Genomic DNA, 24,586 nt, shown 5'->3' with positions numbered 1-24,586 from the left:
TTCTATCTCAGGAGACGCCAAGGGTTGAAGTAATTGGTTCGTTGTGTTGTAAAATCCTGTACTCTCAAATCGTCGCATTTCTATCAGCGGCACTGGCTTCCTTGCTGGAATTTCAAAGCCCCAAAGCAGCCTTGTCTTATGGACAGCTTATCTTCTTACTTTGCCTAGCTGGTGAATGATACTTTGAAATCTTGGTTAGGGGTGGGGGGTGTGGGGGTCTGGGAACCGTGACCTTGAGACGTGGTTTGGCCAAGCAGAGATGACGGGATTGAGCGGGGCCCCATATGGCACAACAGCCCACGAAGTCATCAGTGGCAACAACGGCAGCTCTGACCGGGGCTACTGACAAATGCAGAGACTGAGCTCTGCCAGGAGCTGTTACGGGTCACCACGGCTGGCTCCCGCAATATTTTATTGTGTGAACGCTGACGAACGGCACTCCAGTGGCTCCCCAGAAGCCATCTCACCGGCCCATCTTGATGTGACTTACCTCTTTCCTTCCCTCCCAAAGCGTTACTGCTCTTTGGGGAATGTGCCCTGTTGACACTGGCCTCGTGAAGCTACGTCTCTGCTAAATGAAAGAACTCCATCATTTTTATGCCCGTCTTCCAGGCACCAGCAGAGCCTACCTTCTCCCACCAGAACGTTACCTGGGAGAAAAAAAAAAAGAAGCCTGGGCGGAAATGACAGAACGGTCACAGAGCTCAAGCGGATGGAGTTAACAGGATGTTTTCCTCCAAGCGACACAGTGGTGGAAAGAAAACAAACAAACAAACAACGCTCAGAATCTTATTAAAGTCCTAAACCCGGGCTGCGTTTATAGATGCAGGGAAGACTTCCATGCAGACCTAGAAACTCAGGCAAGTTTTACTGCCCAGTTCCTCCAGAATCTCATAAACAGAATTCTTCAGGGAGCAGAGCTCTGTCAGATAACCTGACCGCTTCACTCTGTCTCTTTCCAATGTACCCTCATCGATTGCATTTGCCGGCTACAAAATGCCTTCCTCACGGTTCCCTTTGAACCATGCCAGCAGATGCAAGACTGGGGAAGTGGGGTGCTCTGTAATTTCGGCCCAAATGTTTCCTGGGCACGGATATGTCTCTGGGATGCTATAATTATCACAACGGCGTTCTCATTGAGCCAAATGCCAGGCTCTGTGCTCATCATCTATTACTGGCCTTGATGTTAAAATGCTCTATTTAATCCTTACTACGAGGTGAGTACGTTTGTCTCCATTTTACTAATAAAGAAACCAGATCTCAGAGAGGTTAAGTAATATGTCTAAGCTCACACAGCCAGAAAAAACGGCGGTGCCAGGATTTAACGTCAATCTGGGATCAGCATGGGCGTCTTCAGAGCTTGGCTAAATGTCCATTAATACAAGATGAATCTGTTAATTGTCTCCAACAAGTTTCTAAAAACGTTTTTTTAATGTTTACTTATTTTTGAGAGAGAGAGAGAGAGAGAGAGAGAGCAAGCAGGGAGGAGCAGAGAGAGAGGGAGACACAGAATCTGAAGCAGGCTCCAGGCTCTGAGCTGTCAGCACAGGCTCACGAACCGTGAGATCATGACCTGAGCTGAAGTCTGGTGCTCAACCGACTGAGCCACCCAGGCGCCCCGATTGTCACCCACTCGTAATCTGACGACAGTCAGCACACGGGAAACAGTGCAATCTGAGGGTTCTATAAAAGGTGGAAGCTGAGACACATCTTGGTTACTGACACCGAATTCAACTTTGACGGTCCTTGACTGTCTCGTCTACTGCAGATTCTAGGTGTGACGCAGGCTCCCTTCCCTGGCAGCTCGGGGGCCAGCTCGAGAGACTGAACTGGCTGGTCTTCCAATTGGCTGCGGGGCTGTTCCCCTGCCTTGCTCTCGTTGAATGGCCTTGAAGAGATGGGATTTAAATTGTGTCGAGGATATTAGTCTAAAGTGAATGAAGTGGAGAGTAGACTTCTCGTTTATGTCCCCAGAGTGATCAATGAGGGAGTGCAATTTTTTTTTTCTAAGGCAAAGAAAATGGGAACCCAACGTGGATCTCAGACACATGAGAAATAGCTTATGAATTTAGATGATAGCTCGGCAGAAATAAATTGTACATCTGTTCATTCATTTTAATAAAGTGGAGGGATGGCTAGGGCTCCCAACCCTGGGTTTTTAAAATTATGGTCCTATAATAGTAGCATTAAAATTTGTAATGCAGCCAGTAGTTCCTGAATTGGAGGGAAAATTCATTTATAAAATAAAAGTTCAGACTTCGGAATGTAAATGGGAAAATGCGATTTTTTTCTCGGCCAGATATGAATTAGTCCTGGGAGGGTACTACAACATCTTGACCATAAAATATATTTTAAAAATCTTACGAGAAACTTTTCAGACTGCTGACAAAACTTCTTTGGGCGATCTCTATTTAGGTAAATTGTGCAGGTAGGAAACCTGGTTAGCTGGCTTTATTATTTCTGCCTTGAGAGCTTGGTGCTTGCTGTATTAGGACAATTATAGATGAGTATTTCCATCTGAAATGAGTCTAGTTGGTTACAAATACAAAAATCATTTTTGCTCAATAGCAGAAACATAGGGGAGAGGACTTTTATAGACCAGCAATTACCAGTTACCATGAAAATTTACTCGTTCTGCAAATAGTATTGAGTTTCTTATTACACGTGAGCCCTGTGCTGTATATTGGGGAAAATGCAACAATCCTGATTGTAGGTTTCCTGCTGACTTTAAAACCCAGAAGCGTTATTAAAATTTCTTCAGAAATAGGTAGTGAGCCCATAGGAAGCTTTTAGACAGAGGGAGCAATTTCAAATTTATTTCACAAATCAGTCGCTCAAGCTTTCAGGGGGGAAAGAAGGTACAAATAAACCACGAGTGCCAGCTGGCCATGGGTGACGCAGGACCAGGTAGGAAACCCCGAGGCTGCCTCAGATGTATTCCATTTGCCTTCTGACGAAATTCTGAACGGATACAGAATGACATGGCCCGTAACCTTGCAAATAAAAAATACAGACTGGGAAGAGGTTGTGTGCGGTCTTAGAACTGAGGGCAATTAGCTATTGTCTTAGGTCAGCTTTTGCTCAAACATAAGACGTTCTCCCTCAGGTTTGTAGGAATCTAGAGAATGGCTGAAGGGGTCGCGTGGACAAGGGGTCTGAGATGTGACACATCAGAGGAGACCGAGGAGAGATGGAAGAAAGGCAGAGAACAAACTGCCCCGACCCTCACAGGCAGGACTACAGTGTGGGTATCGGCCAGATGAAGGAAGCTGAAAGGGCCCAGAAAGTTTTGTAATTAACATCTTTGTTAATTAAGCCCAGACCTGGAGCTAACTGGGTCAGGGGCCTCCTGGGAACTGTGTTTTTCTGTATCTTTGTTGACCTGTGTCTAGTTTCTTAGACTGCATTCCTGCAAGTGAGTTTATTGGATCAATGAATTGGAATCTTTTTAAAGTTTTGGATATTATCTGAGTCCAGAGTCTCCCCTTGACCTTGGCGCTGCTGCCTCCTCCCATGGGGTCTGTTTTGAAACGGAAATGGGGGCAAAGACATATGCTGAGAAAGAGAGAGGGGACAAGAGAGTTTTCAAGAGAGCAGGGAGGGGGGAGATCACCACTCAGTAAGCAGCTGTTTAGAGTCACGTAGAAAGAATGGAAGGTCTCACCCCCCCCGGGTGGGGAAACCATGGGCTCAGGACTTGCATTCAAATATGATACATTGGGGCGTCTGGGTGGCTCAGTCGGTTAAGCGTCTGACTTGATTTCGGCTCAGGTCATGATCTCACGGTTGGTGGATTGAGCCTTGAGTTGGGACTCTCTCTCTCTCTCTCTCTCCCTCTGCCCCTCTTCCATGTGAGCTCTCTCTGTCTCTCAAAATAAATAAATAAACACTTAAGAAACAAGCAAAAACCCCACAAATGTTATCTATCGATTCACTCTTTAAATTCCCTCTATCACAGTGCCTGGCCTCCAGCAGGCGTTTAATTAATGCTCATGGAATTCCTGAGTGTCCCCTACACCCTAAGCGCTCCCTCACCCGGGGATCCATCATACACAGCGACAGTCAGGGTATTGACGGAAAGGCCCCGGGACAGCTCCACATGTGCACACATCAGACGGCAGATGGTGTTCCCGCATTCCCTGGGCCTCTGGCCTCCAGTCTGCCCTCTCCAAAGGTGGAGAGTACGAAACGGCCATGTGCCACATGGCAAAGCCACCTGAAGAAACGACAAGAGCCCAGGAATACGAAGCCAGCCTGTTCCCGCACAGGCCACCTGTGGCACACCGCTCTGAGGCAAAGACCCTCGGTTAACCTCACTCTCAGATGCCACAGCCCCTGCCCCACCTCAGTCACCTGCCACCTGCCCTTGTCTCATCAGATCCGCGGGTCCTTGGGCTGAGCTGCCTCCTGGAGGGAGCCCCGGACCTCCCCTCCCCAAGCACGGGGACGCTGCCACTCAAGCCAATGGCCCGTGAGCCTCCCCCTCGGGGATGACAGGCCAGCTGGGCTCCCGCTCCACACGAGGCAAAAGGAGGGGGGAAGACAAGTGGTAGAAATTGCAAAGAGAAAATAACTTCTCTTCTGCAGCTCTGAGAGGAGGACAACAAATCCCAGGGCGGGCAGGGGAAGGAGACAGGCCTGTCGCCGGGGGAGCCACTTAATGGCTCTGCTCTCAGCACGGGATCCCGCTCATCTCAGCCGCCAGCAAGGGGAAGGGGCAATGGAAAGGGGGGATCTGCAAAAAATAAATATCGGGAGCCTCTCCCACTACCTGGGGTGTGGACCCCGTGTCTGGGGTGTGGACCCCCTGTCCGGGTTGTGGACCCCCTGTCTGGGGTGTGGACCCCCTGTTGGGGGTGTGGACTCAATGTCGAGGGTGTGGACCCCTTGTCCGGGGTGCGGACCCCTGTCTTGACCCCCTGTCTGGGGTGCAGACCCCCTGTCTTGACTCCTGTCTGGGGTGTGGACCCCCTGCCCGGGGTGTGGACCCCTGTCTGGGTGTGGACCCCCTGTCCGGGGTGCGGACCCCCTGTCTTGACCCCCTGTCTGGGGTGTAGACCCCCTGTCCAGGGTGTGGACTAAATGTCCAGGGTGTGGACCCCTTGTCCGGGGTACGGACCCCCTGTCTTGACCCCTGTCCGGGGTGTGGAACCCGTGTCCGGGGTATGGACCCAATGTCCAGGGTGTGGACCCCTTGTCCAGGTGCGGACCCCCTGTCTGGGGTGTAGACCCCTGTCTGGGGTGTGGACCCTCTGCCCGGGGTGTGGACCCAATGTCCAGGGTGTGGACCCCTTGTCCGGGTGCAGACCCCCTGTCTGGGGTGTAGACCCCTGTCTAGGGTGTGGACCCCTGTCCAGGTGCGGACCTCCTGTCCGGGTGCAGACCCCCTGTCTTGACCCCCTGTCCATGGTGTAAACCTCTGTCTGGGGTGTGGACCCCCTGTCCAGGTGCAGACCCCCTGTCTTGACCCCCTGTTTGGGGTGTGGACCCCTGTCTGGGGTGTGGACCCCCTGTTTGTGTGCGGACCCCCTGTCCGGGGTGCAGACCCCCTGTCTTGACCCCTGTCCGGGGTGTGGACCCCCTGTTTGGGTGCAGACCCCCTGTCCGGGGTGTGGACCCCCTGTCTGGACCCCCTGTCCAGGGTGTGGACCCCCTGTCTCGATCCCTGTCCGGGGTGTGGAACCCGTGTCCGGGGTGTGGACCCAATGTCCAGGGTGTGGACCCCTTGTCCAGGTGCAGACCCCCTGTCTGGGGTGTAGACCCGTCTGGGATGTGGACCCCCTGCCCCGGGTGTGGACCCAATGTCCAGGGTGTGGACCCCTTGTCCGGGTGCAGACCCCCTGTCTGGGGTGTAGACCCCTGTCTGGGGTGTGGACCCCTGTCCAGGTGTGGACCTCCTGTCCGGGTGCAGACCCCCTGTCTTGACCCCCTGTCCATGGTGTAAACCCCTGTCCGGGGTGTGGACCCCCTGTCTGGGTGCGGAACCCCTGTCCTGGTGCAGACCCCCTGTCTTGACCCCCTGTCCAGGGTATAGACCCTTCTGGGGTGTGGACCCCCGTCTGGGTGCGGACCCCCTGTCCGGGGTGCAGACCCCCTGTCATGACCCCTGTCCGGGGTGTGCACCCCTGTCTGGGGTGTGGACCCAATGTCCAGGGTGTGGACCCCTTGTCCGGGTACGGATCCCCTGTCCAGGGTGTAGACCCCCTGTCCAGGTGTGGAAGGGCCATCCTTTAAACACATGGGCATCTGGACTTCAGAACACAGATGCTGATGAACCAGTCTGGAAGAAGTAAGTGCGTCCTGAGACCGTGGATCTTTGGAGAGAACCAGGGGCTCGTCGTTCCGATCTCAAGGGCAGGCGCGCGCACACACGCGTTTTATTTAGGCGGGGCCCACGACAGCTTACGGCGGGGCGCTGGTAAACGTCTAACAGCAGACTCTTCAGGAAAACAAGGCCTGGTTCGGAGCCCGTGTCCCACCTCCACCATGGCCGGCTTCAAGCTGCCAGCGCGACGTCACCGCACGTAGAGCCAGGAGGAGATGCCCAGACAACTCTTGCAAAGCTGGGCAAGGCGGCCTCAGCACCCCTGCTTGTGCTGAGCAGCCCGCGGTAACTGCCTCCCTTTCAAACAGTTCCTGGAGTGGATGGAAAATGTCTACGTGCGGACATTCGTCTCTTTGGGGAACTATCTCCTCATCCCAGGGGGTCACACTGGTGCGATCAACACGGTCCTCGCTTTTCCTCCTCGGAGGTGAGCCCGTGACCTGGGACGGGCCAGCCATCTCATCGTTCCCTGGCCCTCAGAGTCTGGCCTGAGGTGGCCCCAGTACAAGCAATCAAAGTCTTTCTAGGAGATTAGCCTTTTGATCTGGGCAGGAGGGTGTGTGTGTCTTTCTTTGCACATAAGCCATGGGGACATGAGCTTAGGGCCACCAGAGGCCATCACACCTGCCATGAGGACACAGCCCACCAGAGAAGAAAGGCAACCGAGAGAGACGAGCACAGCTGAGGGATGGAGGGGCATCTAGACGGTGTTCTGATGATGCTCTCTGAGCCCTGGAGGCAGCCTGGGGTCGGAAAGCCCGGAGACTTCCCCAGTGGTGAGTGCGAATGCATTTTCCGGTAACGAGTGCCAACACCATGCCCGGTGATGGGTCCCCAGTGATGAGTCCTGCTCATCGCCTCGTGAAGGGGGCCGACGCACTCTAGGACCTGCTCACGTTCCTTCGAAGTGGGTTTCTGCCCTTCGACGACAAAATGGGCGCGAGCAGAGGCTCTTTAACCCTGGGGAACTAAAAGCAGATTTGCTCGAGGAAGAGTGAGTCTCGAGTCTCAGCCTCACTCTAATTGATTTGTCTTTTCAATTTCCCAGAGCTGAAGGAAAATGATATTTTGACCATTTCTGTACGAGGCAGGTACAAGTGGTCAATTCAATTTGCTGGGGTTTGTTGAGGCTGTGCTCTGAGCGACAAGGCCCAGTGCCCGTCTTGTGGGAGGCCAGGGCTTGGCTGTTATGAACCAGACAGCTAACTGGTTCTGGCTCTGATATATAGATCTACAGTGCCGAATTGAACCTGTGTTAAACCATGCATCCAGGGGCGATTAGCAAAGGCATCTGTTCCTATCTGCCGAGCTGCTGGGAAAGAGCGCTGTTTGTTAGATTTGATTTAATGCAACAAATATGCTTTGCGGTCCCTCTGTGTACATTGCTCTGTGGCTGAACGGGGAGACTGTGACAAATGAAGCTGTGTCTGCCCGCAGAGAACTCCAGTCTGGAGGAGGTAGAAACAGATACCTTCACTGCTGGTCCCACTCATGCTGGGAAGCATGCTGTGACTGGGGCAGGAGCAGAATGTTTGGAGAGGCACCAGTGAGAGAGCCAGTTAATTCTGACTGGGACATGTGGGGGAGCTTAAGGGAAGTTCATGGCCGCCCCGGGCCTGTCGCTGGGACAACAGACCCATGAAGGGTGGGCCATCTCTCCAGCCCATCCCTGTGTTTATGCTATACCAGCTAGCCCGGACTCCTTCTCTCAGCCCCTCAAATGCCTCTTGTGTGCCTCAGGGCATTTGCACACGCTGAGTGCTTTGCCCATGTGCAGAGCTATCCCATCCCAGACACCATCTCTCCTCGCTTTAGTTAGCAAAGCTTAAGACGTAAAAGGGGAGACATTACTTTGTGCCCTCACTTTTCCAAATCCCAGACAAGGTCATGCTCCTGAAGCTCTCAGAACGCATCTGTGGGATACATCCCTTTTGCGGTGCTTTAATGTCACAGGTCCTCCCTGCTGAGCCTCGAGAAGACCAGGGCTTGCCCATCATATTCAAATCCCCAGCCTTCAGCCCCACTGTGTTGGATTAGCATGCGGTGAATGAAAGAGCTGAGGCCACCTGCAACCCTGGTAACTCAGAACAAGTATGCCAAGTGCACAAGGACTGGTGAACTTGAAGAAGCACATTAGCTCATTAATGACTACGGAACGGCGGTAACGACAGTAATAAATTTAAAAGATTTAAAAATTGTTATCAGAGATGACAGACTAGGATAAAAATGACCCTCATTAATGAACCCAAGTTTTTCTTGCTTTATAGGCCTTTCCCTGAAATCTCCAGTGAGCCAAACCTGGATTTCAGTCGTGAGATTTAATAATCGGTGCGCCATTATAAGCTACCGACAGCAACGCAGGAAGATTTCAAGTCAGATGCGCACACGCGTGTATACAAACTGGAACTCCCGATATCCTTCCAGGAATGTTGCTGTGGTCAACAGAGAGCACTTGGCCTTGTTGGTGAGGTCTCTAATAGAAGGATGGCTTGTAGGGGGCCTGGCTTCTTTTATTTCTGAATCCCATAGAGCCAGAACCGCGTGCAGAAACTCAGGAAGTGGGTACAGTGTAGAGGCTGAGAGCTGGGCTCTGTAACCAGCCAACCCACGGTGGCATCCCTGCCCCACCATGCTGTAACGTCAGGCATGTTTCTTGACTTTCCTGTGCCTCAGTTTCCTCATCTATGAAATGGGGGTAATGGGAGTCCTTAAGTCATAAGGCTATTGCGAGAAATGATTCATGATCCCTACGGCCTTTAGAACAGTGCTTTACGGTTCAACACATAGTAACTCTTAGCTTAAAAAGGGTGGTTTTATGGATAATACCATTTTTTGTGTGCTCATAAGAGGTAATTATTAGATTTGCCCCTGGACCTAGCAAAGTAAAGGTACAGGCCTGCTGTTCAAATTCGTTGGCTATTAGAAAACTCCCCCCCCCCCTTTTTTTTTAATTTGAAGAAACCAGAGGGGAAGGAGTACCTTAGACTTACCGTGGTAAGCCCAGGAGAGAATTCTGTGTGTGTGTGTCTGTGTGTGTGTTTGCGTGTGTGCTGTATTATTATCATTTTTATTTTAGTGAGCTCTACATCCAACACTGGGCTCGAACTCATGACCTTGAGATCAAGAGTCACATTCTGACTGAGCCAGCCAGGCGCCTCCCCAAACATTGTCCTGATGTGAATGGAGAGGCAGGTGAGGAAGTGAGGCGACGTTCGGAAAGTTCAAGCAGCGCTGAGACCGGAGGTTATACGCGCTGTTCTTTGGCAAGGTCCTGGGGCACAGGTGCAATGAGAAAAACCGGATGGACACTCCCTGAATGGCCCTGGTAAGGCGTCCCAGAGAGCAGACCCTAAGGACAAGACCATGGAATAGAAACAGAACATCCAGGCGGAATCGGGCAGAAGTGCTCTGAGGACTGGGTCTCCTGGCACCACAGGGCAGGCTGTTAACCCGTTTACAGCACAGAAGCAGCTTAGGGTGGGGTTGAGAGCAGAGACGCAGACTCTGGGCAAGTTCTCCAGCTCTCGGAGCCTCAGTCTCCACACCCATGAAGTGGGTGTGGTAATTACAGTACCCATCTCGGGGCTGGCAGAAGGAATGAACGACGGTGCGTAGGTAAAGCTCTTGGATCCTGCCTGGCACAGAACAAGCACTTCGAGGTGTGTGCACTGGCTTCCGGACGCTCATTTAACGACAGAGGATGAAAGCGAGGGTCCAAGGGGTGTTAGGCAGGCACAACTTGATGGAATGATCAGTCTTGCCTTTGATAAGAACTCATTGCGCATTTGCTGTTGCTGATGGGAAGCCCGCTCCAACAAAGAAAGACATCTCTTCGAGTTTGCAAGGAAAAAGGAGGTGCAAAGCTTGGAATCTCAATATCTGGTTCTCCCGTGACCCTGGGAAGGAATCGTCTCGCTCAGCCTGAGCTTTCTCATCTGCGCCAGGGTGACTGTCACAATCTCTGCACTGGAATGTCTAGGCAGCAGGTTCGTGGAGTGTGGACAACTATGTCAGCGCCTAACAATGCGGGTCCCTGGGTTGGTACTTGTTCCCTACCTGAGGATCTAGGAAGGGCGGGGGGTCATGTGTGACTGGAGACATCCTCCCCAGCGGTCTCCTGACCAGCGATGTGCCTGTGGAACAATATTCTTAGGGTTCCCAGTCTTGATCTGGCCCTTGTCATCCTGTCCAGTCTCTGTCCTGCCTCGTGCTGCTCCAGCCACACTGCACGGCTCTCACTTCCGCAAACAAGACACGCTCTTCCCAGAACCGCGGGCTTCACAGGGACCCTCTGCATCCCCACCCCTGCATCTCGCTGTTCTGGGTTGATTTCTGTCTCCCAAAAAAGATGTGGTATAGTCACAACCGGCAGTATCTGAGAATGTGACTTTCCTTGGGAACAGGGTCTTCACAGAGGTGACCAAGTTAGGATGGGGTATTAGAGCGGGCGACCAGTCCTCACAAAGGGGGGACATTTAGACACAGATGTGCACACAGGGAGGAGGCTATGCGCGGATGAGGGCAGAGATCAGGTGATAAATCTGTGGGCCTATAAACAACATAGATTGCCAGCAAACCAGCAAAGCTGAGAGACAGGCATGAACAGACTCTCCCTCAGAAGGAACCACCCTGCAGACACCTTGATCTTGGACTCTGGCTTCCAGAACTGCGAGAGGATAACTGTCTATTGTGCAAGCCACACAGCCCCCGGACATTAACAGTGATCGTAAATGTCGCCTTCTCTGAGGAGACCTCTCTGAACGTCACGGTAGGTGCCCACATTGTCCCCCTCTGTGGTGATTTCACCCCATTCCATCTTGTCACTAAGGGCCATCCAAAGCTATTTTCTGGCTCGCTGTCCCCATTCTAGACCATAACATCACAAGGTCAGGGACGATGTTGTGCTCACTGCACTGTATCTCAGCCTAATATACTGCCTGGCAAAGAGGAAGCATGGGACTCATGCCGGATGGATGTGCTGGTGAATGAATGAATGAATGAATTAATTAATGAATGAATCAATGCCCTGTGAAAAACAACCATATAAGGTTATGGGGTGTAATATGCAAGCCTAGGCACATTCAGGTAGTACAGGCTGAAGAAGATCCTTCGCATAAATCCCTATCTTCTTAGATGTGAGCAGGTCGACAGCAAAATACAGTGCTTCCAACAGGGGGAAAATGGCTATTCAGTTTATAACAGAAACAGACTTTAGTTTGGAAAGAAGTGACTATATGAAAATCAATTCTGGATCATTTCGTCTAATCCCACTTCGAACAATGAGCCCATACGCCAGTCTGGAGTTGTGGGATATTTTCTCTCCTTCTTGTTTGTAAGTTCACAGAATAAGGTGAGCCTGTCCCCACTCTAATGATTCCCTTAGGCATTATTTACTAACACCGGGCTTGCCTTTCTCTTCCTCCCTGGCCTTCCCTGTCTCCCCTCCCCCCCCCTTTCCTTAATGGGTAGAGAAGAACCTTCAGGGCGCCCTCCAGTCTATGTAGATTCATTTATTCACTTCTGGGAAGGAATTTAACTCCAACCCTCTTGGCTCTCAGTGAACCACGGTAAAACGATACACCTCAGGATTGCTCGTGACTTCTGTGTCACCGTAGGGCCCTGACTTTTTCACTGGTAACAGCCACGTGTGCCACAGCCAGATGGGCCTGGGATCTGCTATCGGCCTTGAGCGGTGTCCCTTATGTCTAAAACCAGGGGGCTGGGTGGGATTCTTTCCAAGGTCCCCTCGACAACATGACTTTTTAATTTTTTGATGGCCTCTGCTGCTTGCTACCGACCATTTATAATTTGTCCCCTCATTCACCTCTTCTTTGGTCATATACTCCATGCCAGGCTGGGTGCTGGGGCCGGAACAGAGAACAGAAGAGACAAATGTCCTCTCTTGTGGAGTTTATATTCTCATTTGGGGAGAATGCCAAAAGCAAGTAAGGCATCTAATTATACGGCACATTGGAAGGTCGATATTACCTATTACGTTAGGGATAAAATGTGTACAGATAGGATGCACACATATGGGAATAGAATACATATGGGATAATACATGACAGCATAGACTAGCATACATATAACACTATACGATATGGAACAGAAGAATGTTTAATGGCATATTAGAAGCTGAGATAGAAACAAGAGACTGAAATAGGTATCTGCTGTATGAGGTGTAAGCTCGTCTCTAATTACACATTTGATGTCGCCCCTACGCTTTGTCCTCTAGGCAATGATGGAAATGACGTCCTGCCAAAACACCAAAGCGTTTAGACGGTATTAGGGAGATATTGTATGAGTGCACGAGGACGAGGTGACGTGATAACACCACGCCGCAGGATATGCCTCGTGTCTGTGGGAACAAGAAGGAGGAAGCAGCAGCCTTCCCGGGGGATTCAGAATTTGGGTGTTGAAGGATAAACTGGGAGTCTTCCGGATACAGAGGAGCAAGGCATTCCAGGGAGACGGGAACAGAATGTGCGGCGGTGCGGAGGCATATGCCAAAGCGTGACGTTTTGGGGGAAGAAATAGGGCTTCCGTGTGGCCTGAGAGGAGAGGAGGCTGTGACCGGGTGGACGGTATTTAAAACCACCCACGCATAAGGCCCAACGATCTTATTTCTGACAATAAGAACAAAACGGCTGCCATGTGCCGTGGGGGCGTGGATAATTCACTTCTCCACCACGTGCCATTTTTGCGGCCCTGGGCTTTCTGTTTTTGAACAGTTAAGTTCTCATTCTGCAAGCCACGTATGGAGGTGTAGTAATGTCGTATTCTTAGAGTTACAAAATGTATGTTTTATAGCTTTGTGTTTGTTGCTCTTCGTGTGAGATGTTGCATTTGAATAGAAGCAGATGGATGAAGTCTTCGGAGGCCACTGTGCTCTGCAGTGGCCCCGTGGTGAGACTCCGCCAGCTGTAGTCAAAAATTGCTTTTATTGCCACTGAGTTGCGCTGACCCTCGGAGCATAACCAGAGGGTTAGCAGAAGCATGGAATCTGCACAGAGGTTCGCACAGGGATGGTGGGGATCAACACATCATGAATATAATTATGAAAGAGTGACTAATGCAATAAATCATCTGGCTGTCTGGTCTACCTCTACAAGAGACTTGAAGAACCAGCCACAGGGCAGATTACATTTTTTCACTTTAAAAAGTCCAGATGTTTTGACATCACTCACACAGTTTTGAATCGGCATGGGCATTTTTGACAACGCAAGATTCCTCACCCTGCTGTCCGTGAACAATTCAATTCAGGAAAGCACACAGCACCCTTTTCCTTAGCTGGACGTATCCTGTTTGGATGATGGCTTCTATTTATAGAGCATGCGTCCAGTTGTACAAATGTTTCCCTTCACTCTCTTTTAGTCAAGAAATCCAGCTGTAGACCTGCTGTTTCCAGGACTTGTGACGTTGGAACACTGGGAGATTTAGCGGATGATTTCATGTTTTTCTATGACCTTGGTGCAGGAGAAGAAAGCAGTGAACTCACCTTTTCCAAGTGAAGATACGGGGGGGATGCTGGGTATTGGCTGTTTTGCAGGTAACCCCTCGTTAATTACGTGATGGGAAGTTGGAAAAGCAATTCGCAGTAGATGGCCTCTGGAGTCCTTGGACAAGGTGTTGGCCCAGACAGCGATGGACCAGGAACTGATGTCATTGGAAGTGATGTTACTGTTTGTACAGCTGGGAATCGGTGGTACCCGTGCACTGAAGTTACACTGTTCTAGTTTCTCCAGATATTCCATTTCCCGACAGGTTGGGATTCCCGCCCCACCCCCATCACCCTGCACAAAGCAGGGGATGAAAATCCCAATAGTGTATGTTTGGTGTTATTTAAAACTTCAGACGTTTAGAAAACCGTCAGATAGGCGATGTCCCGGCGTCACAGAAAAAAGGCTCACGTAGTTCACCACGATGGCTATAAAAAGCTTCATGGGAAGAGGGAAGACGGGCTATTTGGAATAACATTTAATCATCTTTAAAGATTTAGCGGGTTGTTAAAATGCCTTGGACTCCACCTTCCAGAAAAGTTATTTGAGTCAGATAATTGAAATGGGTTTGATCTTCTAAGCAATATGTGGTTGGCCTTCTGGATTAATCTCTTTTGAGCAAGCAGAATGTATAATTATGTGGTCCGTGTTAAGACACAGGCACATCTGATTTTAAAGGGCTCTCCTAAGGGAAGCATACTCTGATGGGAGGAGAGACTGATTGAGAGCACTCAACTATGGTGCATGGAATACTGGAGGAGTAAATATATTCACTTGATTTTTTTTAAAAGTTCATTCATTTACTTATTTTTGAGAGAGAGAGAGAGAACAAGCAAGCTCAGGCGGTGAGAGGGTGGCAGAGAGAGAAAGAGAGAGAGTATCCCGAGCAGGCTCTGTACTGTCAACATGGAGCCTGACATGGGGTTTGAACTCACGAAACGCGAGATCATGACCTGAGCCGGAGTTGGACCCTTAACCAATGGAGCCACCAGGTGTCCCTAAATACACTCCCTTTAAATAGACTTTCGGTGAAAGAAGGCACACAAAGGCACTTCTTAACCACCAAACAACCAAAAACGAAGGAGAAGATCCAAAAGAATGAAGGAGACTCCAGAGAGTCACGTCAGTTCAAGAGCGGGGGGATCAGAAAGTAAACCAGGCCACGGATCATGCGGTTAGTTCAAGTCTCTTGCTGTTCGAGTCACTTCTTGATTACGAATATCAAGGAAGAGACACAAAAGTTATTTAATCTTTTCACTAAAATGAGTTGATTGCGAAGCAAACAGAATGGGAGGATGAGTGCCCTGACAAACTATTTCATTATAGTTTTTCAATCCATATTTTTTTTTGAGAGAGAGAGAGAGAGAGAGAGAGAAGAGAGAAGCAGAGAGGGAGAGAGAGAATCTCAAGCAGGTTCCATACGCAGCACAGAGCCTGACAGGCGGCTGGCTCTCATGACAGTGAGATCATGACCTGAACTGAAATCAAGAGTCGGACACTTAACTGACCCAGGTGCCCCTTCAAAACATCTGTATTTTTAAAAATATTTATTTATTTTTGAGACAGAGAGAGACAGAGCATGAGTGGGTTAGGGGCAGAGAGAAAGGGAGACACAGAATCTGAAGCAGGCTCCAGGCTCCGAGCTGTCAGCCCAGAGCCCGACGCGGGGCTCGAACTCACAAACTGTGAGATCATGACCTGAGCGGAAGTCGGACGCTCAACCGACTGAGCCGCCCAGGGCCCCCAATCCATATTTTTAATGAAGATGTTAGGATGTTTTGTGCCACAGTGAATTCCATACACATAACTACTGCTTTTCCCTGATACTTCAGATTAAAAGACTGATCTTTGTGGATGGTAATCCGAGCAAAGTTCTTCCAGACCAACCCTCAAATCTAGAATGACTTGAGAATGTGTATTTAACACCCAAAAAAACCCTCCACCTGTGTGAAAGCACTGGGGAACTCCCAAGGCAGTCAAAATTGAGAGTCCAGGATCGTGCAGAGAGGGAAGCGAGCTCAGTGAGGGGAGGCCAATATCCTATCAGCTTTTCCCCTGAAGGCATTTTCTAAATTGTAATGGCACAGAGACACGAGGCTAGGGATCTGAGGAAGAAGAGCCTCTGTAAACATACCAGACTTGCAGTCAGGACCCCAGAAGACCAAGAAGAAATCAGGAAGTAGATTAGCCCTCATAAAAGACTGAAACTCGGGGCGCCTGGGTGGCGCAGTCGGTTGAGCGTCCGACTTCAGCCAGGTCACGATCTCGCGGTCCGTGAAGTTCGAGCCCCGCGTCGGGCTCTGGGCTGATGGCTCAGAGCCTGGAGCCTGTTTCTGATTCTGTGTCTCCCTCTCTCTCTGCCCCTCCCCCGTTCATGCTCTGTCTCTCTCTGTCCCAAAAATAAATAAACGTTGAAAAAAAAAAAAAATTTAAAAAAAAAAATAAAAAAAAAGACTGAAACTCCCCAATAAACCAACTCAATCCCAGACTTATTTAAAGTTATCTTTTTCTACTCTTACTGGCTTCAGAAAGTAAAAGTAAATCCTTTCTGGTAGAATACAACATCAGCCAGAGTCCAAAATTGCCTTTAAAAAACTGTCACATGTGTTATTCAGAGTTAAAAAAAATTCTAGGCAGGCCAAGGGACCATAACACATGACCAAAAAAGCAAGTGAAAAATACTGAAAATAGAAATAGATTTAGAAGGGATCTAGACACTGGAGTTAACAGACATTGAATTTAAAGTAACTCTGTGTTATATATTTAAAAAATAGATAAAATGCAAAACTGAAGCAGAGAATTTTAATCTACAAAATAAATTCATGGAAATTATATCTAAAGTACCATAATTGGGGGTGCCTGGGTGGCTCAGTCAGTTAAGCGTCCAACTCTGGATTTCAGCTCAGGTCATGATCTCACAGTTTGTGAGTTCGAGCCCCGTGTTGCCTCTATGCTGACAGCACAGAGCCTTCTTGGGATTCTCTCCCTCTCTCTCTTGGCTCCTCCCCTACTTGTACTCTTTCTCTCTGTCAAAAAATAAGCAAATAAACTTAAAAAAATAAAGTACAATAAATGGACTTAACAACCTAATAGATGGATATAAAAGATTAGACATAGCAGAAGAGAGAATTTGTGAACTGGAAAAGGACGAGGGAAAATAGAAGCATACGAAGTTAATATATATGTATAGTTAGAGTCTAAGAAAAAGAGAAAATGGGTCAAAAGAAATATTTCAAGAGTTATGAACAAGGAACAAGTATGATAAACACAAATTAAATGATACCTCATTATGCCATGATAAAACTGTGGAAAAGTAAAGGCAAAGAAATGTTATTAAAAGCAACCAGAGGAAGGGCCACATTTCTGTCAATGGAGAAGAAAGGAATACTGACAGCTGACCTTTCAATAAATGTTACCTGACATGTTAATGAAGTCAATGAAATGACAGCTTGAAAGTGTTGCACGAAAATAACTATCAACTGAGATTCTGTGCCCAGTGAAAATATACATCAAAAATTCGGGCAAGAAAGATGATAATAATAAATGAGAGAATTTATCACCATCATACCTGCACTATTTTTAAAATACAAAGGAATTCTTTTTTTTTTTTTAATTTTTTTTTTCAACGTTTATGTATTTTTGGGACAGAGAGAGAGCATGAACGGGGGAGGGGCAGAGAGAGAGGGAGACACAGAATCGGAAACAGGCTCCAGGCTCTGAGCCATCAGCCCAGAGCCCGACGCGGGGCTCGAACTCACGGACCGCGAGATCGTGACCTGGCTGAAGTCGGACGCTTAACCGACTGCGCCACCCAGGCGCCCCTACAAAGGAATTCTTTAATCAGAAGGAAAATTATCCCATGTGGAAGCAAAGAAACATGAAGGAATAGGTAATAATATAAAGGGTGAATAAATGCTTATTAAATAAAATAATATTTTTGTAAAATGTAAAACATGTAGTATTAAAACATGACAACAATATCTTAAAATATAGGAGTGGGGTAAAGGGAATTTACTTGCCCTAAAGTCCTTGAAGAATCCATAAATGGTAAAAATGCTAATTCACATTAGACTCTGTAAGTCGAGGATGTATATTTCAACTTCTCAGAAATTAGTACAAGAATATGAAAATTAAGTGTAATAAATAATTTATAGTAGAATATTAAATGACAAAAGTGGATTAATTAATAAAGAGGTGAGAAATGAGAGAAAAATAACTATAGGAAGGTACTCAGAAAATAAGTATTAGAATGGGTAGATTTAAGCTCAAATATATGGTCTTTGCATTACATGTAAATGGAAAAACTGATCGAAGTAAAAAGACTGGGATTACCAGAAGTGAAAAAAACATCAAAACCCAAATATACATTGCTTATAAGAAACACACTTTAACATGAGATTAGAGAAAACTTGAGTGAAGAAAGGATGGAAAAAAATATAGCACGATGACACTAACCTTAAGAAGGCTACAGTAGTTATTTTACTACCAGAGGAGGTAAATGTTAAAGCAAAAAGCGTTTCCAGAGGTAGAGAGTAAGTTTTGTAATAATAAAAGACCAAAACATCAGGAAGATATAACAATTTTTAATTTGTATGCGCTTAATAACACAGCTTCAAATACTCAAAGAAAAATTTGATGCAACAGGAGAAATAGATATATCTACAATAATAGATATCGTATTCTTTCAGGAACTTACAGAATAAAAAGATGAACAGACAACATATATAGAAGATTTGAACAAAATTAACTGTAAACAACTAATAACTCAAACAACTGTAGATTTCACATTGTTTTCAAGTGCACATGGGCCGTTTACCCAATCTGATCACATGCTGGGTTGCAAAACAAGTCTCACTAAATAGCAAAGGACTATAATCATATCAGTGTGTTCTCCCACCAGAGTGGAATTAAGCTAGATGTCGATAAAAGGAAATAACAAGGAAACTTCCAAGTATGTGGGATTAAGCAATATACGTTTAGGCAGGCGACTGAGAAGGGTTTTAGGAAGTTTCTGAGTTGCTAATCATGCTCTATTTCTTGATACGGGCTTCGTGTTTGACTTGTAACGAATGAAATCACTCAGTATTTGTGTACTTTTTTGTACAAAAGTTACATGCTTCTTAAAAAAGAAGTCCGTATAATTGAATAAGCTGTATTAATAGTAATTTATTTATTTATTTTTGATTTTTTTTCTTATTACATTTCTTTATTTTTGAGAGGCAGAGAGAGACAGAGCACGAGTCAGGGAGGGGCAGAGAGAGAGGGAGACACAGAATCTGAAGCAGGCTCCAGGCTCTGAGCTGTCAGTACAGAGCCTGACATGGGGCTCGAACTCACCAACCGTGAGATCATGACCTGAGCCGAAGTCAGAGGCTTAACTGACTGAGCCACCCAGGTGCCCCTATTTATTTTTTTAAAAAATTTATTCATTTTTGAGAGAGAGACAGAGAGAGTGAGCTGGGGAAGGGCAGAGAGAGAGAGAGAGAGAGAGAGAGAGAGAGGCAGAGAGAGAATCCCAAGCAGGCTCCACACTGTCAGCATGGAACCCGATGTGGGGCTTGAACTCACGAATCGCAAGATCATGACCTCCACCGAAACCAAGAGTTAGATGCTTAACCCACTGAGCCACTCAAGTGCCCCTTAATTGCAATTTAGAAAGACATTTTGGAATGTTTCAATAAAACAGGTAAGCAATTATAGTCTCCCAATTTGGAACAATATTATAGGTAACTTCTTTTTCTTTCTAACTATTAGGGAATTGAGAGAAAATTCAGATAAAAATTTAGTGTATTGTACATGAATGTGCATAGCAGCATTATTCACAATAGCCAAAAAATTGAAACAGCCCAAATGTCCATCAGTGGATGAATGGGTAAACAAAATGTTGTAAATTCATAGAATGGAGTATTATTCAGCCAGAAAAAGGAACGAAGTCCTGATACATGCTATAACATGGAGGAGGCTTGAAAACATGGCGAGTCAATGAAGCAAGTCACAAAAGGGTACATACTGCATGGCTTCATTTATACGAAATTTCCAGTATGAGTGAGTCCATAGCAATACAAGGAAGATTTGTAGTTGTTAGGGGTCGTGGGGATATGGGGATGGGGAGTGACTGCTAATGGGCATGGGGTTTCTTTAGGGTGATGGAATGTTCTAGAATTAGATAGTGGTGATGGCTGCAAAACTTTGTGAGTCTACTAAAAGCCAATGATTATACATTTTAAAAGGGTGAGCTTTACAGTATGGACTTCTATTTCAAAAAAGCTATTAAAAATACTTAATGGAATGTGAAGCAGGAGTGGCAAAGGAATGAAATAAATAGATGTGATCCTGACATCATTCTGCATCAGACAGTTGATTAAGAGGAAAAAGTACACTTCTAACCCAAGAAATAAAGTAGCTCCTTGATTGTTTGAGAAACCAATGAACGAAGAGGAGGGAATCACCCAGGGAGCCCCTGGGTGAAGGCTTAAATGTCTTGTGATTTGAACTGCCATGTCAACATCAATAAAGATAACATATAATTCTTTTTAGAATATTTTTAAAAGTTTATTTATTTATTTTGAGAGACAGCACAAGCGGGGGAGGGGCGGAGAGAAAGGGAGAGAGAGAGAGAGGGAGAGAGAGAGGGAGAATCCCGACAGGATCAGCATGGTGTCCGACTCGGGGTTTGAACTCATGAACCTTGAGATCATGACCTGAGCTGAAATCAAGTGTCCAAAGCTCAACTGACTGAGCCACCCAGGTGCCCTAGAATTGGCTTTCTAAAAAAACCTTTAAAGTATTTCCTTCTCTCAGTAACAATCTGTATATTGTCCAAGACTGGAACATGCCACCTACAGATGGAGTTATTTCTTGGGCTCCTTTACAGATAAGGAAGGCTAAGGACATACAAGCCCAAGTTGCTTTCTGGGGGAGATTTTTACTTAGGTAGCAAGTCCTTCTTAGCCCTTCTCACTTCCCGTTTCTTTCTTCCTGGTATGTGGACATGATGGCCGGTGCTGCAGTGACCCTATTGTACTGTGAGGCAGCCTTGGAGAAGGGAGAGAAGAAAGATAAGAGGAATCCGGAAACTGGTGATGCCACGGTGTCACCACATTGGCCTGGGACTACTGCCAGTGCAGAGCCCGACAGGGGGCTGGAACTCATGGACTGGCATGACCCAAGCTGAAATCAAGAGGTGGCTGCTTAACTGACGGAGCCACCCAGGCGCCCCAACTTTTTACATTTTAGAAACATCGTCGCCACGATATCATCCTCTTGCCCATCACCGTCTTGCCCACCACCATTTCCTTCCTCACGGCTTTTATCCCAGCACTGTCCTCACCACCACCTGCCTTGTTACCACTCTTCTCATCGCCGACACTCTAGAGAACTGGGGGTGACCCGCACCATCTAAATGCTCTCCATCACGGGCTCACACAATAGTCACAAGAACCTACTGAGATAGGCTCCGCCGTCAGCCCCAACAACAGGTGAAGAAACGAGAACATAGGTGGTTGACAGATTTGTATCCTCAGCGGGACTTGAATCCAGATCTGGTTCCAGAGCCCACCTCTTCCCCTCTGTGTTATACGGTCTCCGGGAATTCTGGCATCCCAAATGCATGCAGGAACACGTTAGCAGATTTGACTGTGAATTTCATTTGTCCAACATTGGACAAAGGCTCCTGTGGGACATCTAATGTCCTAGAGGGAGAGTTTCATGTACCCGCTGGCTACCGGTCCCTCTCATTTCATCCCTTTTATTTTTGTATGAGTTGAGACATCACCTTCGCCCTGTGGGCATCTCAAGCTTATCGTCCAATGTCCGTTGAAAGAGAAGTTCTGTGCTTGTGCCAATATCCACAGGTGAATCCATTTTCCATGAGGCTACTCAGGGTCTCCTGCTCGACTTAAGAATCACGTTCAGGTTTTCCTTGAATTCAGCGGTATCGACAACAATGCACATCTCTCACTCAAGGCATTTAGTTTGTGACAGGTGTTACGTTCAGGGTTATACTGAGATAACTAATTAGTGTCACACGCCTGGCAACATTGATAGACCTTCTTACTTTAGACTGGGATTAACCAATTGTTATTTTCATTCCTGTCTCTACTGAATATTAAAACACGCCTTTAGGACTTTTTTGGAAATAGAAATTCTGCAGATAAACCAGTATCCCCGGTGAATATTCCATGGGACACCAGCTCAGTGAGACATAATGAGGTCACCCAGGAACAGTTATTCCTGGGGCCGGAAAGGTCTGGAACACCCTACAGACTCTACTCCTCTTAGAGAAACACAAAGCATTGTCAAGGTACCTCAAAGTGCTGCAGTAAAAGAAATCCTTCTTTCTCTTCGACTCTGTGTTTCCCACATCTAGTTGACCCCGAAGTCTTCCCCTGCCCCACAATGGTGGAACCCGTGAAACCAGTTTTTTTGGGGGGGGGGATACCAGTTTGGGCACCCCGGGAATAGTGAGCAATCTGTTTGAGCAGTCATAGGCACATGTCATGGAAAGCGGTAGAATGAAGCCACATCAGCTGCTTTGGCCACTGGCATGTTGAGGTTGGATTCCTGAGCGGCCAGACCCCCCCACCGGGAGAAGGGGAGATTTCCACCCTGAACGAGTGATGTGTGTCTGGGGACAGGGGGCTGGGGAGCCGGAGCACCCCCTCTCCTGAGCCATCTGGGGTGGCCCTGGGACTCTGGACAGAGGGGTGAGTTAACCGCAAATCCAGACATGGGCCTTTTTTCTGAATGGCAGGGAGGGTGGAAACATCAACCACAGATCAGGGAGCAGTTGTATGACTCACTGGGAGCTATTTTGCATCCCATTTCTGTCACTTCCTCTGCCCATGACCTTGGAGCAGTTATCTAGACTCTATGAGCTGAAAGGAAGCTCTCTTACTGGCGAAAAGTGGTTAAGGAAACCAACCTCGTGCAGCCCAACGAGGCAATGGATGAAGGCGGAGGGCCCCATTGCCAATGGCAAGGGCTGTCTTTACCGATTCGATGTTCTGGGTCAGCAAGAGGGGGGTCGAATCTTTGGCTCTGACCCTGACCCCCAAAGGAGCCATGACATTTGCACATTTCCGTCAGAGCCATGGTGAAAATAACTTCCTAGTTTGGATACAAACTCGGCAACCGAATGCGATTCTGTGTACTCAGCCTGCCCCCAAACACTGCTTCGCTGGAATAAATGGGGACCGGCAGCCATGATCCATAATCATAAAAGCGCAAGAAGTGAGAGTAAATAGTGACTCTCCTGGACAAGCTAACTTGGCTGTTATTTATAAGCTCCTGGGCCACCTCGTTATTGCCAAGAAAATCTGCTCTACCTTATTGCTGCTGTTCCGTCTGGCCTCTCAATCTGTACTTGCTGAAAAAAAAAAACTTATTGTTATGCTAAAATCACAACGGGCCTCTCCTAACTCAGCGCTAAATAACACCGATAAAACCATGGCGATGGCGCTTTGGCATTAGAAGCTCTTTTCTTGCAGACTTTAACAAGATTCAGTGCCTTCCTTCTCACAAAGCACTTCTCAGCATCACAGGCTCACAGAAGATACCAATAGGAGAAAACGTTCCAGCGAAACGGCACCCCCTCTCCCACAAAGCAGTGTTTCGATTTTGCAAACTGGAAGCCAGCCCCGGGGCTGCAGGTGGTGCATGGGATTAACCCGGATCGGCGACTATGGCCGCGACCTGCAGGGGTGCTGGGGCCGCAGACGCTTACCTCTTTCTTGGTGAACTTTGGAGGGTGATCGTTCTTGTCATCGATCATGATGGTGGCTGTGGCCGTGCCTGTTAATCCGACATCCAGTCCGGCCATGTCTTGAGCCTCGATGATCAATTCATACTTGGGGTTTTCCAGAGTCTATAGAGGAAAAGCACAGACAAGATGGCGTAAGGCTTGGGCTGCCCCGTGTCCTTCCTCGGCCTCCCCCTTACACCCACAGATCTCACCCATTTGTATGACCATACCTTTGGAATCTCTCTAATACAAGGCAGTCCCTATTCACAGACTGGACATGGTCGTGGGGGTGGAATCTATTTTCTGTCCTTATCTAAAGGGACGTTTGATATATTCCACACTGTTTCATTTCTGGGCTTTGCGTATGCAACGCATGTTTGATGTTTACACCTGTGTATTTAATTTCATCGTGGCCTCATCCAGCGGATCTGGAAAGGAGGCTAAGTTTGATGAGGGGATTCGGGCTAAGACAGAGGCCCTTGGAACTCAGAGTGACTGAACGATCTGATAGCCAGGCATTGGGTACTGGGTTTTGCACTTAATCTTTCCAGCAAGTGTGTTAAGGCGCATTTAAGGTTCCCATTTTACAGGTGAAAAAAAAGTCCCAACTGAGTTGAGTAGAGTCACTTGCACCGCCTTTCTTTTGTGTCATTTGTAGTCATTTTTGTCTTTCACGCTCTGTTAAGTTTGGAAAATGCATTTTAATCCATGATCTGATAAATGCAACACAAGCAATATTGTACCATGGCCTCCCTGAATGCACATAAGCTTTCATTTGAATATTGGACGGCTTTCCTGCTACCATGTTTAAACAGAACAGCTAACCAAGTGGCCCTGACCCCAAGATGAGGGGGGCAGTGGTTGGGAAACGCCAGTCCCTGCCTTTAAATTGCCTCTGGGATGGATTTGCTTGCCTGGGTCAAGAGCACCCCATTCTTCTGGTAAGGCAGCACCCCACATTTCCTCAGCGGACCTGCCCATCACTTCTTCTTTGCCCATGTGGTTGGGGTTGGGTTGCCT

General features: G+C 47.7%; 1 protein-coding gene across 1 annotated transcript in view; it reads right to left on the bottom strand.

Annotated features, from left to right (window-relative positions):
* The window catches only part of CDH13 (cadherin 13), a 1,038,962-nt gene that overhangs the window by 127,035 nt on the left and 887,341 nt on the right, over positions 1-24,586 (bottom strand). The window contains exon 8 of the mRNA XM_045441270.1: positions 23,549-23,689. Within this exon, the coding sequence (XP_045297226.1) occupies positions 23,549-23,689 (141 nt within the window). The remainder of the gene's footprint in view (positions 1-23,548; positions 23,690-24,586) is intronic.

This window comes from Leopardus geoffroyi, chromosome E2, assembly GCF_018350155.1.
Source record: "Leopardus geoffroyi isolate Oge1 chromosome E2, O.geoffroyi_Oge1_pat1.0, whole genome shotgun sequence".
Taxonomy (NCBI): Eukaryota; Metazoa; Chordata; class Mammalia; order Carnivora; family Felidae; genus Leopardus; species Leopardus geoffroyi.
Note: the sequence above shows the minus strand (reverse complement) of the source record. Positions and strands in the feature narration are given on the sequence as shown.